Source organism: Mus caroli, unplaced genomic scaffold (genome assembly GCF_978045245.1).
Source record: "Mus caroli unplaced genomic scaffold, Mus_caroli_1 scaffold_1, whole genome shotgun sequence".
In the NCBI taxonomy this organism is placed as follows: domain Eukaryota; kingdom Metazoa; phylum Chordata; class Mammalia; order Rodentia; family Muridae; genus Mus; species Mus caroli.
The window spans coordinates 177,466,450-177,483,901 of record NW_028227256.1 but is presented as its reverse complement, the minus strand read 5'-3'; the positions used below and the strand labels follow the sequence as shown (position 1 = coordinate 177,483,901).

Genomic DNA, 17,452 nt, shown 5'->3' with positions numbered 1-17,452 from the left:
CCCCCCAATAACATCTGCTCTTAAGTCTTCTGCCCTCTCTGAGGACTTCTGAAACCCTAATCCGAATCAGACCCAGGGGACACTCCACAGAACCCCTGTGGTTTTTTTCTGAGGTTCTGACCACGCTGGTTCCACTCCTGGAAGAGGGCTGAGCCCGGGTGGTGATAGAGGGGAGAGAGTTCCAAGATCTCTGTGGCTGGCGTAGAAGCCTGGGCCCTGCAGCAGGCCAGGCCTTTGCTTTCCCTCCCAGGACCGCATCATCCTGGGGTCCAACAGTGCCTTCCTCTACATCGGGTTTCCCTCTGAGCGAGGTGCTGAAGACCTGAGCAGATTCGACTATGACTTTTTCCAGCTGGAGCGGGTGGCAGCTGAGGGCGTGAGTGTGGCCACGCTTGGTAAGTGCTCTGGGTCGGCCTTCAGGCATCGGCCTGTGCAAACACAATAGCAACTGCTTTCACTGTGTGAGAGTACAGCTTGCAGAAAGCTAAAATGTGAGCTTGGTCTCTGTCTCTGTCTCTGTCTCTGTCTCTCTCTCTCTCTCTCTCAATGCATGCTGGGGATAGAACCCAAGCCTGTGTGTTCTTGCATGCTAGACAAGTGCCCTACCAACCTTACATCCCCAGCCCCCAAATATGGTCTTCATAGAAATAGGGAATGGAATATACATCACAGGTGTGTTTAGCTCATTAAACCTGCCCTTAGGGATGAGGGTGAATGTAGCTCAAGGCGATGAACCTTGATGTGGGGGCAAGGTTTTACTGTTTCCTTCAGCGAGTGGAGGCAAGAATGCTCAGGTGAAATTAGCGGGTTAGATGAAGGCCTTCAGCCAACAGGGGACGGCATGCATTGAGAGCCTGCTCTGAGCTGGAAAGATGGTGATGGGCAAGGTCCAGGCCTTGGTCTGGAAGAAGTTGCATCTCTAGGTTTCTGAGTGGAAGATACTCCCTTGCCCCTCAGCCCACCCTCTACCCCTTTACTATCCAGGATTCCTCAAAGGTGAGTGTGTTAGAGGCTCCACCCTCTGCCCATTCACCTCCCTTCCCATCTCTCCTCCCCCAGCGCAGAGTCATGTGCACAGGATTGGCTGGACCCTACTGAGGTCTTTGTGATATGCTGGCTTCTCAGGGGTAGACCACCTATACCCTGTTTGTCTTAATCAAGCTTCAAGTGAGGAGCAATGAGGCACTGAGATTACAGGTATCAGCCACCATACCTAGCTTTGTTTTCAGATCTCACTCGGTAGCCAAAGCTAGCCCAAGACTTACCATGTAGCCCAAGCTGGTATCAGTGAGTTAACCTGTCTCAGCCTACGGGATTGGGATTATAGATGTGTGGCACCATGCCCATGTTCCACTGGAGTTCTTGATATAAATCCAAGACCAGGGTTAGTGAGACAGCCTCATGCTTAAGAAAGCTAGCTTCATAGCCGAGAGGACGTGGGTTTATACCACCATCCATCCATGGGACAGAGACAAGGAGGTGGCTGGGGCTTAGTGGCTGCATGTCTAGGTTCATGGAGAGATGCTGCCTCAAGGGAATAACGTAGAAAACAGGAGAGGAGGACACTTGACATCTTCCTTTGGTTTCTGCTTGCACATGCGCGCGTGCGTGTGCACACACACACACACAATCATAAGCAAGATGACCCACCTTCTCGTTTTGTTTTTTATAACTGTGCAGAATGTCTTCCCAGCGTATAAATAGTGGTGACAAGAAGGTCATCTAACCCCAGGCTCTGGGCTGATGCACTCCTGTCTCAGTGATGATGGTGGGTTCTGAGGCAGCCTGCTGGGAAGTTCTGAGGCATTGGTTCCATGTGACGACAGGCAGAGAGTCTCTACAGAGCAGACGGGTCCTGACACAAGGCGGTGCTCTTCTGAGTCGGAGTTATGGCCTCCCAACATTGCTATAACCATTCCTCCATGGCACCCAGACACAACTGAAGTAAGAACAGGTTGCTTGCTGAACCTTGGAGGATTCAGCACAAAACCCCAGCCCCTTCTCTGGCCCACTGGCTTCTGCTTCATCTAACCCTTTTTCCTGGACAGTCCAGAACTATGCTAGCTTATGGGCCTTGAGATCAAGAACAAGAATAGCCGAGATTTCAAGGCTATGACGAGCAGCTGTATAAACCAGCAGTGGAAGCTGGGCAGTGATGGCACAGAGGCAGCTTGGCCTACCCAGTGAGTTCCAGGACAGCCAGGGCTACTCAGAGAATCCCTGTCTTGAAAAACCAAAAAAAACCCAGCAACAACAAAAAGCTTACAAAATGAATGAACAGCTGAGTGTGTGAGTTTATTGACGGCTGAAAAGTATAGAACAAGAGACAGACTCACTTCCTCCCCGACTCTCACTAGGTTGTGTCAGCCCTGGAGATGACCAAGCCGACCCCAGCATCTTAGCTGTGTTCCAGGACTACGTCAAACTCATGCCGCTGGTTGTGGAAGCCAATCAGATGAGCGAAGAGTTGAAGAAGGTAACCTTTTACACCCTGACGACGGCAAAAAGACAGTGACATAAAGACAGGTCCTGAAAGGCCCTTGAGTTCTAGGGAAGGATGAGGCTTTCCCACCACTGCATGGAGCTAGTGATGGAGTTAGGTTAACCCTCAGGCCTTTCCAGCCAGCCTGAGTGCCTGCCCTAGTTATCAGAGCCACTGGCACCTGATGACCGCACACTGGCCATAATTAGCCCCCCAACATCTCGCCAGCACCTCAATGGCTCATATGTCTCAGAGGGGACCAGGTTAGCTCCCAGAACATGGGGATCCCAGTCAGCAGGAGCCCCAAGAGGGAATTAATCAACTTAGGAAGCACAATAGTATTTTCAAGACAGCATTGAGAAAGTGTGGTCCTCTGCCATCCCGCTTGGCAGGAACTCCAAGGAACAAGATGATCCAGACCTTGTTCTCTTACAAAACCTGAGGCTAGGAAGAATGGAGAAGCAGCCGCAAAAGGAATATGGAGTACGGGGTTGTTTAGCAAAATGTTTCTTTACCAGGGGCTTACAATGGAATTGAAGGTGAAGAATTTAGCATCGTCAGATTCCAGGGGCTATGACCTCCAGAAAGAGGTCATGGTGAAGGTGACCAAACAAGGAACTCACGAGGTAAAGCACCCTGTGCCCTCATCAGTGGACAGACATGGGCCTTCTCAGAAGGCTTCCACAGTACACAGGGGATATTTGCCAGTTGCATCCAGGAGACCTAGACGAGAAACCAGATGTTCTCTGAGTAGGGTCGAGTCTAGGGACCCTTTGTCGTGTTTCCTTGTCTTTCTCTTATGTCAACAGTTCCTGGGATCTGGTGACATTGTCTCTTAGTCAGGGTTACTGTTGCTCTGATGATCTCTCACAGCCAAAGTCAACTCAGTGAGGAAAGTACTCCTGCTCCTATGTAACTATTTACCATTGAAAGCAGTGAGGGCAGGAACCGGGAGGTCATAGATGAGTGCTGCCTACTGGCTCCCTCCTCCTCGTGGTTGGCTAAGCCCACTTTCTTATAGAACCCAGGACCACCAGCCCATGGTGGTACTGCCAGTCTTGGGTTCGGTCCCCCCACCCCATCAACACTAGTTAAGACAATGCTCTTCAGACTTGCCTACAGCTTGCTTTTATAGAGGCATTTCTTCAACTGAAATTCCCTCCTCTCTGATAACTGTCAAGTGGACACTAAACCAGCCGCTGTTACTACTAACTGCTTTAGCTACTAATGCTGCTCTCAAAGTACAAGGGGAACTTGGGGGAAGGTTTGGTTTTGCTGACAGTTTGAGAGTGGAGTCTATCATGGAGGTAAGTCATGTGACACGGGCTTTGGGCAGCTGGTTACACTGCACCTACATCAGGAAGCAGACGAGACGAGTGCTTCTCTCTGTTCAGCCAGCTTTCCCTTTCCTGCAGTACAGGAACTCAGCCTGTGGAAGAGTGCTGCCGCTGCTATTCAGGGTGTGTCTCCCCAGTCAACCTAGATAATTAATCCCTCACTGGCCTTGCCAGAGACTAGTCTAATCTAGATAATCCTCAAGGCATGGTAATCACTTGTCTCCTAGGTGATTCTAGATCTTGTCCAGTTTATAATCAATGTTAACTATGACAGACACCCATGAAGACCCTCTGCTCACATTTAATATGACTCACAAGCCTTAGTATCAAGCCAAAGGTGGGTGGGTGGGTGGTGGTGATAAACACCTTTAGTCCCAGCACTCAGGAGGCAGGGGAAGGGGCAAGGGCAGAGGCAGAGGCAGAGGCAGGTGTATCTATGAGTTTGGGGCTAGCCTGGTCTACACAGTGAGGTCCAGGACAGCCAGGAATACAGAGAAAGACCTTATCTCAAAAAACAAAAAAAAACAGGAGAGAAAGAGAGAGAGAGAGAGAGAGAGAGAGAGAGAGAGAGAGAGAGAGAGAGAGAGAGAGAGAGAGAGAGAGAAGAAAGCAAGCCTGGAAGTTTACCCAGATAGTAATGGTGCCCATGTGCCCATGTCTCTCTGTGTGCCCAGGAGACAAAAACACATCTCTATATGGTGCTTCTTCACACGCCTGGAGGACAAAAGAGACAGAAAAATCTGTGTTTATCCTGCAACTGTCCCTTTGAAGGTAGCATTCATGGAGACAATACCTCCTCCTTTGGCTTTTGTTTTTATTCTAGCTGCCAGGACGAGTTGTTGGGTTTACTTGATACCACTTCTGATGGCACATTTTCAGTCAAGAAAACTTCCAACCGAATCCCCTTCTATTGCAGCTTAAGGTTCTCCCCATAGCCGGTGTTCTCAGAGGCCCCGCCCTTGCAATTCCTGTCTTAGGCTCTTTGCTCACTGGAGGTGTGTGTGTGTGTGTGTGCTTAGCTGCAAGGAAGATGGAAGGCAAGGAACCGTGAGGCTGGGCATCTGCTGTGGAGCCACTTCTTGCTGTTCTGGAAACTAATTGTCCTGTATGTATTGTCTGTCTGTAGCAAATTCTGTCATGCACTAACTGACCCTATGACTGTAGCTCTCTGTCGGCTGTTAGTCCAACACAGGTCTTGCTGAGCCATTTTGTTCCAAGGAAAACTTGTGGTTGTTAAATCTATTTCCCTGCCCTTTCCAACTTCTAGCCCCCACCAACATGCCTTGGCTCATGCCTCTTTATCTTTAGTCAGCCACACAGTAGCTCTCTGGCTCTACTTCCAGCACACTAAATTTGGTGTTCTAGTAGAGCCTCAAAACACTGTTTGGAGGGCTGGAGAGATGGCTTAGCAGTTAAGAGCACTGGCTGCTCTTCCAGGGGTCCTGAGTTCAATGCCCAGCAACCACATGGTGGCTCACAACCATCTGTAATGGGATCTGATGCCCTCTTCTGGTATGTCTGAAGACAGCAACAGTGTACTCACATACAGAAAGTAAATAAATAATTCTTTAAGAAACAAATAGGTTGCCTTGGTCATGACGTCGATTCACAGAAATAAAAAGAATAACTTAGACACTGGGTGACCTCCCTTTGCATCCTCAGGTATGGATTTGGTCAAAAGCCAAGTTCATCAATAGGAAATTCTTGATGGAGGAACTTTACCAGCGTTTTCTAGAGAGCAGAGACAGCCACGTAGCTCAGGAAGATGACCCTTTCTGGGATCCCCTGGAGGTTGTTCACTTGGGCTCAGCACACGTCTGGCTGCAGTCCCTGGCTCACTGCATGATGCTGGAGGAGCAGGTGGAGTTTCTGAACTGTGACGGGCTGGAGGAGGCAGTGCTACACATTCGAATCACGCCCTGCTCCCGGGAAGGATGGTGAGTCTCCAATCACCCCCTGTTCCCCAGAAAGATGGTGAGTCTCCACCCCTTCCCAGAAAGTTCTCACGAAGGGGAGGGAGGTCCATTTGGTCCCTGAAGTGGTCACTGGTGAGACAAGTGAATGAGTTCTGTTGTGTGCAGCTTTTGCTACCCTGCCTAAGCTCTGGGACCCGGATCGAAATAGCAAATCCCACCAGCTTTTCTTGAATCCATGAAAAAAAAAAACACAGACACATCTGTTGCTCAGTTTCAACTTGCCTTTTTGGCACAATTGCTGGGTGCTACTTATCTTCTGTCCGGAGAAGCATGCCCTTATCAATATTCTTAGCTCAGCACTTCACCACCTGCCCTCAAATTTAGTTGCTCAGTTACATCGAGTCCCTGATAAACATCCCCAACCTCCCACCTGTAGAAGTGGCCTGTGACCACTCTGCTCGAGATCTCACATGGCTGCTTAGATTTTCTCTCTCTGAAGCATGGAGAACGATCTCTCTCTCTCTCTCTCTCATCCCCTTGTGTCTGTCTTTTCCTGGGGGGGGGGACCCAGAAGTCCCACCTATTCCTTCTGCCCAGCAATTGGCCCATGGCTTCTTTACTGATAGATCAAGAGCCAATTGGGGAACAGTATGTTAGCTTCAGAACCACCTGTACAGAGCTCATTCATGATTTGACCTTGCTGAGCCTGATTCTTGTCAAATGCCCAACATTTGGGGCAGCCCAGCACTGACCTGGAGAACCAAAAGAACGAGGAGGTCATTCCACAAAGCTGCAGATGGAGTGAAGAACTCTGGACGACGGCCCAAAGCCTTGAGTTGGTACCATGAGGGAAAGAAGCCTATGTTGTGGTCATGCTTACCCACAGCCTGCTCCTGGCACCCTGGGGGTCTAGCACCCAGTCCACAAGATGCTTGACACATCAGAGGCAGGCATCAGAGCCAGAAGCACAAAGTCAGTTTCTGCTCACCGACCTCCACTTTTGGTATAGGCCTGAACTTTGCTCTTTGGCTTGAGGTTAGGATTAGGTGTCGGGACTCCTGTCTTTGAATTCCTGTTTTATTTATTCTTGTTTTAGGTCATAGGATATTTATATATAAGTACAAGTGTTTTAGCAATCCTAAGCACAGAGGTTGGCAGGTCTCAGAACAAACATCCGGTGTACCTTTTCTTGTCTTGATGAAGAAGAAACCTGCTTGAGAAAGGAGGAGGGGAGCCTCCAAGTTATGGATCTAAAGGGCCACGCTGACCAAGCTCTGGATGTCCATAGGGACTTCAGGCCATTGGCTGGTCACTTGGTTACCTTTGCTGCCTCAGCTGCCCAGTAGTCACATTGAAAGTGAACAACATTCCTATATGTAAGTTTCAGACCTTAGGGACATGGCTGGCATGAGAGAGATCTCCAGTTAGAAAGCTGTCCAAATCAGTTTGTGAGGCTAGAGGGCTGGTGCTAACTCTGGACTATGAAGACAACTTAGGCTGCAGCATCCGTGAAGGCAGCTGGCTTTTCCTCCCCAGTGGGACCAACTCCAGCCTTCACCGCACACATTCACTGCATGAAGATGTCTGTACTCTTCTCTGGGCTGTGAGCTCTTGGAGATATCTTCCCCAGAAGCCCAATGCAGAACCAGCTGTTCAGTGACTGGATTCTACAAGTGGGTACTACCGCTCACTCCTCCTTTGGGGCAATCACCTATCTCCTTAGGACGCTTTCTTTCTTTCTTTTTTCTTTTTATATTACATATTATCTTTATTTTCTTTTATTTATTTATTTTTAAAATATTTTTTATTACGTATTTTCCTCAATTACATTTCCAATGCTCTCCCAAAAGTCCCCCATACCCTCCCCCCACTTCCCTACCCACCCATTCCCATTTTTTGGCCCTGGCGTTCCCCTGTACTGGGGCATATAAAGTTTGCAAGTCCAATGGGCCTCTCTTTCCAGTGATGGCCGACTAGGCCATCTTTTGATACATATGCAGCTAGAGTCAAGAGCTCCGGGGTACTGGTCAGTTCAGAATGTTGTTCCACCTATAGGGTTGCAGATCCCTTTAGCTCCTTGGTTACTTTCTCTAGCTCCTCCATTGGGGGCCCTGTGATCCATCCAATAGCTGACTGTGAGCATCCACTTCTGTGTTTGCTAGGCCCCGGCATAGTCTCACAAGAGACAGCTATATCTGGGTCCTTTCAGCAAAATCTTGCTAGTGTATGCAATGGTGTCAGCGTTTGGAAGCTGATTGTGGGGTGGATCCCTGGATATGGCAGTCTCTAGATGGTCCATTCTTTCGTCACAGCTCTAAACTTTGTCTCTGTAACTCCTTCCATGGGTGTTTTGTTCCCAATTTTAAGAAGGGGCACAGTGTCCCCACTTTGGTCTTTATTCTTCTTGAGTTTCATGTGTTTAGCAAATTGTATCTTATATCTTGGGTATTCTAAGTTTTGGGCTAATAGCCACTTATCAGTGAGTACATATTGTGTGAGTTCCTTTGTGATTGTGTTACCTCACTCAGGATGATGCCCTCCAGGTCCATCCATTTGGCTAGGAATTTCATAAATTCATTCTTTTTAATAGCTGAGTAGTACTCCATTGTGTAAATGTACCACATTTTCTGTATCCATTCCTCTGTTGAGGGGCATCTGGGTTCTTTCCAGCTTCTGGCTATTATAAATAAGGCTGCTATGAACATAGTGGAACATGTGTCCTTCTTACCTGTTGGGACATCTTCTGGATATATGCCCAGGAGAGGTATTGCTGGATCCTCCGGTAGTACTATGTCCAATTTTCTAAGGAACCGCCAGACTCCTGTGACATTTGAGTGCTAACTAGCCTGGGCCCGGTCTGATCTGGAGACTGACATTCAGCTCTCATCTGTAGGGCATATGGTGAGGAAGACATGGTTATTGACCCTCTGGAGCTGTTGGGCAAGAGGATTGACTTCCAGGTTCACATCGTCCGGTGCCTTGGTGTCAAATGGCTAAAGGAAGATGCAAGCCGGGGCATTCAGATCGGGTACGGGGTCTGCACTTTACATAACTTGCACGCACCACCCATGTGGCTCCTGGTGGGCAGGGACTTTGGGTTCTTTTTTTCTTTAAATGTGTTTATCATAAAGTTCTAAGTTTTTCTGTTTGCTCAACTGCAAAATGACTACTTTCTCCACCAAGTAGAGAAACCCCAGGACCCTCCAGATTACTTGGATGGCTACGGAGCCTTATACAGTGTTAGGCATTTTAGTTGTCACACACACACAAAATCCATCTAAAGTGTATTATTTAAGTAAAATGTACAGGTAAACTAGATAGGGCTACGTTCATTAGAGTCAACGAATACCGGGAGATAAAGGGATGCTTTAAAAAGTGAAAAAAATCTCAAACACCTCCTAGGAAACTTAGTTCTTTATTTATTTGATAGGGTTTCTCTGTGTAGCCCTGGCTGCCCTGGAACTTGCTCTGTAGACCAGGCTGGCCTCAAACTCAGAAGCAATCCACCTGCCTTTGCTTCCCAAATGCTGGGCTTAAAGACATGTGCTGCCACTGGGTGGTGAAACTCAGCATCTTAGAGCATCCAAATAGAGTCTAAACATTGATGAAAACCTTTCTCCCGTGTTACACTAGTTTCATGGTGGCGATGGTCATGCTGAGTAACAGCTGTTGGAGTCAGAAGTCACAAGAATCAATTACAGGGCAACTTCTTAGCTAACTGCACTAGGCGGTGGTGCTGTGGCTCATCTGATTATTTTCTCCACAGATCCGTCCCTTCTGGTTTTCAATCCTGTTTTGTATTCTTCTCTCAGGTACAAGATTTATGATCTTCCAAATACTTTGTACACCAAACCTGTATGGAAAAGTGTGAATCCCAGAATTGAAGAGACTGTCCACTTTGCAGCCTTGGGTGCATCCCGAGAGTTTCTGGATTACTTACTGACCAATGCCCTCATTGTCGATTTGTGGGGCCTCCAAGGTACCAGGTTTACTCATTCTGTCCTGCTGTGTAACTGTCCAACCAGATCTAATGCTGCAGAGGGAGAGGAGGGAGGCAGGCGGGCCTGTGGAGTGGAGGGTAAGAGCCATTTTCTGCCAGGCCTCTGGCTTCGACCTGGTTCATCCCAGCTCACTGGGAGCTGGGCAGCTGAGACTCCTTTCTTGCTGGTCTCTTCCCACGCTGCAGAAGGCTGTGCCCACTTGGGCGTCTCTCAGCTGGATGTACTGCTCACGGGTGAAGGCCACATCATGGTAGACACCAAGACATTTTCCAGTGTGAAGGATGTGAGCCAGGTGTGTACACATGGCAGCTCACAGGGGACTGAGCAATCCCGGTGACGGCCCCTTAGAGAACATTCCTTCAATGTTCTGTGTACCTCTCTGGGGTGCCCTGAGGGATTTAAGCCTTCCCCCACCTCCCCATTCCATCCTTGTTTACTGGAGCTAACATGAAGCACTAGTCTGGAAGGCTCTGCAGGTAATTGCACATCAGGCTGAGCTGGCACATCCTCCGTAGATCACGGCAAACCAGGTGCCAGAGCTTTATCAGAAGCTGCTCAAGTTAGAGCAGGAGACGGAGCTGCTAAGAGATGTTAACAGGGCTCTCAGAGGTGAAAACGTGTTTCTCAAGGCTTCACTGGAAAACGCTGGTTCTGCTCCACAGGGTGAGAGACGGTACCGTGTGAGTGCTCCAACACATTCCCAACTCCCATGTTTAGGATGTGCTATTTGTCTAGAATAGGAAGTAATTTAAAAATTGACTGATTGATTGATTGAATATGTATGTGTGCCTGAGTGTATGTGTGTCCACAGAGGCCAGAAGAGGCATCAGGTGGATCCCCTGGAACTGGGGTTACACATGGTTGTGAGCTGTCATGTGGGTGCTTGGAATTGAACCCGGGTTCTCTGGAAGAACAGCCAGTGCTCTTACCTGCTCCCCCGACTCAGACTCACCACCTATGGAATTGGAAATCTTAATGAGTTAGTACATATCTTAGACCATAAGCAACAACAACAAATTAGAACTTCTTTTCTTTTGCCTTGAGCTATCTTTGAGTAGGTCCAAAGAGATATGCTGATAAGTGGAGATATAAAATGTCACCAAAGCCAGGCATGGTGGTACACACCTATAATCTCAGCACTCAGGAGGCAGAGGCAGGCCAATCTACAAGTTCGAGGCCAGCCTGGTGTATAGAGTGAGTTTCAGGACAGCCACAGCTACACAGAGAAACACTGTCTTGAAAAACCAAATAAATAAACACAGGAATGTGTGGATGCTGATAAAAAATACTTTTTAATTAATTAATTAATTAATTAATTAATTAATTTTACCCCAGCCCAGAAGCTGGATAATCCAGAAGGAGCTACAAGGACAGCTGCTAGAGAGGCTAAGCAAGCGTGTGCCCAGCAGGCCAGCTCTGATGCCCAGCTGGCCAGAGCCTTGAAGGTGTTCTATGGAGGCATGGGTGTGGCCAGAGGACAGCTCCTTAGATTGAGGAGATGCAGACCTCCCGTGAGTAACCAGGCTCCCCCGAACCCCCAAACCACATCCCATTTAACCTAAAGATTTGACAGCACAGTGACGGGAGGCTTGTGAGCAGATGAGCAAATTAATAGTTCTTTAAAACTGTGGGTCCTTAGCAGGCAGTGGTGGCGCACGCCTTTAATCCCAGCATCTGGGAGGCAGAGAGGCAGGTGGATTTCTGAATTCGAGGCCAGCCTGGTTTACAGAGTGAGTTCCAGGACAGCCAGGGCTACACAGAGAGACCTTGTCTTGAAAAACAAAACAAAACAAACTCTTGGCAAACTGGGAATCAAATGGATAGTCTTCTATCTCACCACGGAAATGTTAGGCAGACACAGGCTTCCATGACTAATGACTGACAGCTTTTCTTTTCTTTTTCTTTTTGTTCTTTTTTTTTTTTTTTTTTTTTTTGGTTTTTCAAAACAGGGTTTCTCTGTATAGCCCTGGCTGTCCTGGAACTCACTTTGTCACTTTGTAGACCAGGCTGGCCTCGAACTCAGAAATCCGCCTGCCTCTGCCTCCAGAGTGCTGGGATTAAAGGCGTAGGCCACCACCGCCCGGCCAGCTTTCCTTTTCAAACAAGGAAAAGCCACAGATTCTGGCTAATCCACCCCTGCAATCTCAGGTTTCAGTCAGCACAGGGAGGCAGAAAATACAAAGTCTAAGGATTGGAAAGAGAGCAAAGGCTTGCAGTCGGAGCATATGCCTGTGCCTGTTGAGCACTGTACACGTATGACCCAACACTCACTATAGCCACTCTCCAAGGGTACCACTGTTTAGGTTTTCATTAAAAGGACCAGAGCTCAGAAAGGACAAAGAATTGGTCATGAAAACCAGGCTGGCTGCTGCTTCTGGGAGAGCAACAGTATGTGGGAGCAGGGGGCTGAGGCAGGGTCCTGCTTAAGAAGAAGATACCTTCAGAGTAATTAGACCTGGGAGTTCCTTTGGGGTCTCCTTCTGTCTGTATACCTCCCAATAAAAGGCGAATACCGCTCGATGAAGGGTCCCATAAACAACACTAAGCAAATCACTGGGGGCTGGGGAGGTGACTCAGCTGAGTTTGATCCCAAGAACCATGGTTAAAAAAAAAAAGCCCAAGTGGGCAGTGAGTGTGTGTCAGATCCCAGTCCTGGGGAGAGGCAGGCAGGGGACCCCTGGAGCTCACTGGCCAGTCAGCCTAGTCTACTTAGTGAGCTGTCTCAACAAGCCAGGGTGGACCTGCTCCTTATGAACAACTGAGACTGGCCCAAGGCTCCTCAAGGCCTCTGAACGTAGAAATAAGCATGGCCTGACAAACCAATTTGTAGCATAGGGTGCTATCCCTCATGTAAAACGTTTTAGGTTTGCTTGTTGAGTTTGGGGAGATTCTCATGCAGTTTAACTGGATGAGCCCCCCTCACTCTAAAAGCCAAAGTTAAAACTTCCCGCCTGCTAGCCCGTAATTAACATCAAGTCTTCGTGTTCAGAATATACAAACGATTACCTTTCAAATGTGAAACAGGAAACCTGGAAACTCATCGTGGGAAAGCAATGGGCAAAGGGTCCCAACAGGCAGACCTCGAACAACGCAGGAAACAAACTAGAGAGCAAATGTCGCCTGCCTGCACCCTCCCCCTCCTCTGCCCATGCCACTGCTACTCCAAGTCCCTTCCCAGGGGTACTTGTTTCCACTGCAGATGAAATACATTAGCAAACCCGTCCATCTGGGAGTCCCTGTGCAGGCCTCAGCGTGTCTACAGTGCTGAAAGCCTAGAACATTCCAATCTGCAACTGTGGACCACCGTATTCAATCTCGGTAGATTCACACGGCCTTCCTGAAGCCAGCCAGTCACCACTGACTGTGCATAGCGTTCCATGCAGTTCTCCAGCCACGTGGGCACGTTTACTGGACACCTCACTCACAGGTACAAAGTATTTGTATTTTTACTCTAGTCGTAAGAAGTTCCCTGCCTTTCTTTTTTGTAGGAAGATGATCAAATGCTTCGGCCATTTGTGCATCAGCAGTTGCAGATGCTAAAGGACTTGGAGGGCACGCTTGAGTCCAGTTTACACAAGTTAAAAGCCGACGTTGCTTTCATAGTGAAGAGGAAGAAAGAGTATCTACTGCCCAGCCAACAGTGAAAATGAGCCAGCTGAACACTGCACACACGCTCTGACTTAGTGAGCAGCACAGACACGTGAACCATGTGCCTCTTTTCCAGCAAGGACTTGCTGTGGACCAGAATTGTCTTAGCTCACCTCTGTACTTCCAGCCCCAGTACAGGGATCACAGACCTGAGCCCCCGCCACACTAGGCCTTAACTGGATTTAAAAATCCTGTAAAAACTGCCAGGTGGTGATGGCGCATGCCTTTAATCTCAGCACTTGGGAGGCAGAGACAGGTGGAGCTCTATGAGTGCAGGGCCAGCCTGGTCTACAGAGTGACTTCTAGGACAGCCAGGACTACACAGAGAAGATCTCACTTGAAAAAAGAAAAAAAAAGAAAAAAAAAAAAAGGAAAGAAATCCTATAAAAATGAACAGATGTGCAGGATGTCTGGTGAATGTTGAGAACCGAGAGCTCTGGCTGTGACGGCCCAAGATTCAGTCCTGGCTAAATCTATCACTTACAAATTGTACGGGGTGTTGGGGGGACTCACCCACCTCTCTAAGCCTCTTTCCTTGTGAGTTATCTGTGATGGATAATCATTACCAACCTCCTGGAAGGCTTTTTTGGTCCTTTATAAAAGATTAATTTTATTATGTATATGTATATAGTGTGTGTGTGTGTGTGTGTGGTGTGTGTGGTATGTGGTGTGTAGTGTGTGTGTGTGTGGTGTGTGTGTGTATGTGTGTGTGGTGTGTATGTGTGTGTGTGGTACTTTTAGAGGCCAGAGAGGGAGCTGGACTATCTGGAGCTAGACTTACAGGTAGTTGTCAGCCACACTTGGGCGCTGGCACTGATCTTGGGTCCTCTGTGAGAACAGTACATGTTCTTCACCTCTGAGCCATCTCTCCAGCCTGTTCTTTTTTTAATTTTTTGGGACATGGTCTCACTCTTAACCCAGGCTGCCCTTGAACCCAGTGCTGTGATCTCAGTGTGAGCCAGCACACGCACACCCAGCTCTCTATTCCAATCCTTAAATGAAGCCTGTCTGATTCGTTATTTTTATTTGTATTGTTATCAGAGAGAGAGATAAACAATAGTTAATTCACATTTTTTCTTTTTCTTTTTTTTGAGACAGGGTTTCTCTGTGTAGCCCTGGCTGTCCTGGAACTCACTCTGTAGACCAGGTTGGCCTCGAACTCAGAAATCCGCCTGCCTCTGCCTCCCAAGTGCTGGGATTAAAGGCGTGCGCCACCACTGCCCGGCTAGTTCACATTTCTTATTCTGCACTCTGGCTCTGAGCATCTGATCCACACGTCGGTCTCCGTTTGCTTTCTATATCTGTTTAATTGGAATGCATCCAACTGGTTCAGCAGCAGCAGTGTTGAGCAGGACCTTCTCAGTGCGGGGCTGGCTGTTCGAGAACTCCTCTAGGTAGACAGTCCATCCTGCTGCAGGCTTAGATTCCACAAATGGTCGGTGAGTGTTAGAGACTGGCAGACACTAAGAGTCTATAAGGAACCCTTTTATGGCTGGGGAAACAATCTTGTAACAAAGCAGTGACACACTTACCAGGTGCCAGACATTAGTCCTAATTCCAAACATTTGTTAGCTTGTTTAATTCTCACAATGATTTTATGACTTAATGTAAGCAGTATATAGTGACAATTTTTGGAATTTTGGTTTCTTTAAAAAACCACAGCAATATTATAAGAATACAGTTTCGTTTTAATCCCAGGTGTGGGGATATGGGGCTGCTTCACAACTGCTGACTACGATTTACCATGTTTTTGCCAGCTGCAGATAATTTCTGCCTTTAAAAATCTGGGAACTTTTCAGAGGGTATGTAAGAGGGCCCTGCTAGGTGATGTGGGTAGCTGTGGGTCATTGGTGGGTGTGGGGGGGGAGGGAGGGAGGTCTGATTGGCGTTGGTTGCTGTTGGTAGCTATTTGTTAAGCAGTAGTGTGCAAAGAAGAAACAAGAAGAAATTAGATCTCCTGACGGTGAAGATCAAACTTGCCCAAGGAGCCCAACGTCCCTAATCAGCAGGAAGTCTAACAGGAACGTTGCCCCCTTTCCAACCCCTGACCTTATTCAGGGACCTCTCTCCTTTCCTCTGTTTCTCTCTCATATCTAGTGTTAGGGGGTTGAAAGGAGAGAAGAAAAGGGGTGGAGAAGGGTCTAAGAGAGAAGAATGCACGCAGTAGCAAACAGTGGCTACAGCAGTCCTTGCACCACAGCTCCTCACAAATCCGAATGGAGACTGATCGTGGGATCAAGCAGTCCCATTACTGTGCGCATGCTCAAAGACTGGAAATCAGCATGCTGGAGGCTAGCCACACTCCACGGTCTTTTACAGCGCTGTTCCAAGCTAAGAAAAGGCTTACGTGTTTGCCAATCTCCACGTTAAGAAAAACCCGAGTTACTGCGCAGTGCTGGCGCACGTCTTTAATCCCAGTACTCGGGAGGCAGAGGCAGGCGGATCTCTGAGTTGGAGGCCAGCCTGGTCTACAGAGTAAGTTCCAGGACAGCCAGGGCTACACAGAGAAACCCTGTCTGGAAAAACCAAAAAGAAAAAAGAAAATAAAGAAAAACAGTAGTTTAACTAAATTGGCGTGGCATCAAATTGCCTTCTAAATATCCCCACTTCCACTTTTATGCAAATGACACTCTCAGTCATAATCAGGGCCACTTCTGTTTGCAATGGGCTGTGAGTGCAGAGAATCATGGCTGGTCAAGGTACCAAAGATACGCGACGACTGCATGCTCGCTCCTAAATAGAACATCTATGGCAACTGCCCCTAAGGCTCAGGACTGTGTGGAAGAGGGGGCTGAAGAGAGGGAGATGACAGTGGAATGCTTTCTTCTGGGCATGATGCAGCAGCCATTGCAACCATGATCATGACAGCTGTGGCTGGGCCTGTCTGCTATCCATCACAAGCTGGGGAGGGGCTCACTGGGCCCTGCCTCTCCCTGCTGAACTATTGACTAATGAAGGAATTGGGGGCCAGGTATTGTTCAGTCATAGGCTCACTGATAAACCCACTGGACTCTAATGGATAGCTCCACACCCATGGGTGCCCAGAGGCCATGGTTAAACTCAGTGGGTCACAGAACAAAACAAAGTCATGAGTGTGGGAAGTGACTGGTAGAACTGGCAGGGATAAAGGGTGACGAAAAGAGGGAGGAGTGGGAGCAATTGGGGTGCATTGTACACATGCAGAAGAACTGTCAAAGAACAACGTAATAGAAGCTGTCTGTGAAGGCAGCAAATTCTAACTTGTGATAGCAGAGAAACTTAGAGCCCACTGTGCTGAGTGACTAATCAAGCTACAGAGACAGATATCATATAATCTCATATCTACAAAAATAACCGGCAGAACTGAAAAGATGTGTGCACCAGGAGCTTGAGGGAGGTGGTGAAATGTGAGGAGTCCTTTGTCGGTGATACAAGTCACAAGGAGTATGGCTGTGTGTTCTGTCCCAGGCTAACCACGGTCAGCAGTGATGGAAATGAGAAGATAGTAAATGTTCTCACCACAAAGAAACTATAGTTCCAGGTGGTAGATGTTATTACTTTGTTCATTCTATATGTGCATGTATTTAAACACCTTTTGTTGTTGATCCCACACAGGGTCTAACTATATACCTCTGATTGTCCTGGAACTATGCAGACCAAGTGTTTCGATTAAAGGTGTGGACCACTATGCTTGGCTAAATACCATTTTTAAAAATTGATTTTTATGTGTGCATGTATCTGAATGTACGTATGTGTACCACCTGTGTGCAGAGTTGCTGACTAGAAGAGGGCATCAGATTCCTTGGAGTTACCAACTGTGAGCCACGTGTGGGTCCTGGCAGTCAAACCTGAGTCCTCTGCAAGAGCAGCTGGTGCTCCTGGCTGCTGAGCCACCTCCACAGCCCCTGTGATACTCATTTTGAATCTCATAAATATATACTATTGCTGGCCAATTAGAAAATTAAATAGAGCCGGGCGGTGGTGGTGCACACCTTTAATCCCAGCACTTGGGAGGCAGAGGCAGGTGGATTTCTGAGTTCCAGGCCAGCCTGGTCTACAGAGTGAGTTCCAGGACAGCCAGGGCTACAC

General features: G+C 48.0%; 1 protein-coding gene across 2 annotated transcripts in view; it reads left to right on the top strand.

The window, feature by feature from the left end:
* The window catches only part of LOC110304409 (kinesin-like protein KIF28), a 50,714-nt gene extending 37,029 nt beyond the window's left edge, over positions 1–13,685 (top strand). Inside the window, exons 14-23 of one of the 2 annotated variants that reach the window (XM_021175827.3) lie at positions 251–395; positions 2,358–2,476; positions 3,001–3,108; positions 5,482–5,756; positions 8,629–8,763; positions 9,548–9,714; positions 9,922–10,019; positions 10,252–10,416; positions 11,077–11,247; positions 13,225–13,685. In XM_021175827.3, the coding sequence (XP_021031486.1) occupies positions 251–395; positions 2,358–2,476; positions 3,001–3,108; positions 5,482–5,756; positions 8,629–8,763; positions 9,548–9,714; positions 9,922–10,019; positions 10,252–10,416; positions 11,077–11,247; positions 13,225–13,380 (1,539 nt within the window). In that variant the 3' untranslated portion in view covers positions 13,381–13,685. Of the gene's footprint in view, positions 1–250; positions 396–2,357; positions 2,477–3,000; positions 3,109–5,481; positions 5,757–8,628; positions 8,764–9,547; positions 9,715–9,921; positions 10,029–10,251; positions 10,417–11,071; positions 11,248–13,224 lie in introns of both variants that reach the window. The other variant, XM_085843369.1, reaches the window with a different exon arrangement.
* Positions 13,686–17,452: the final 3,767 nt, after the last annotated feature.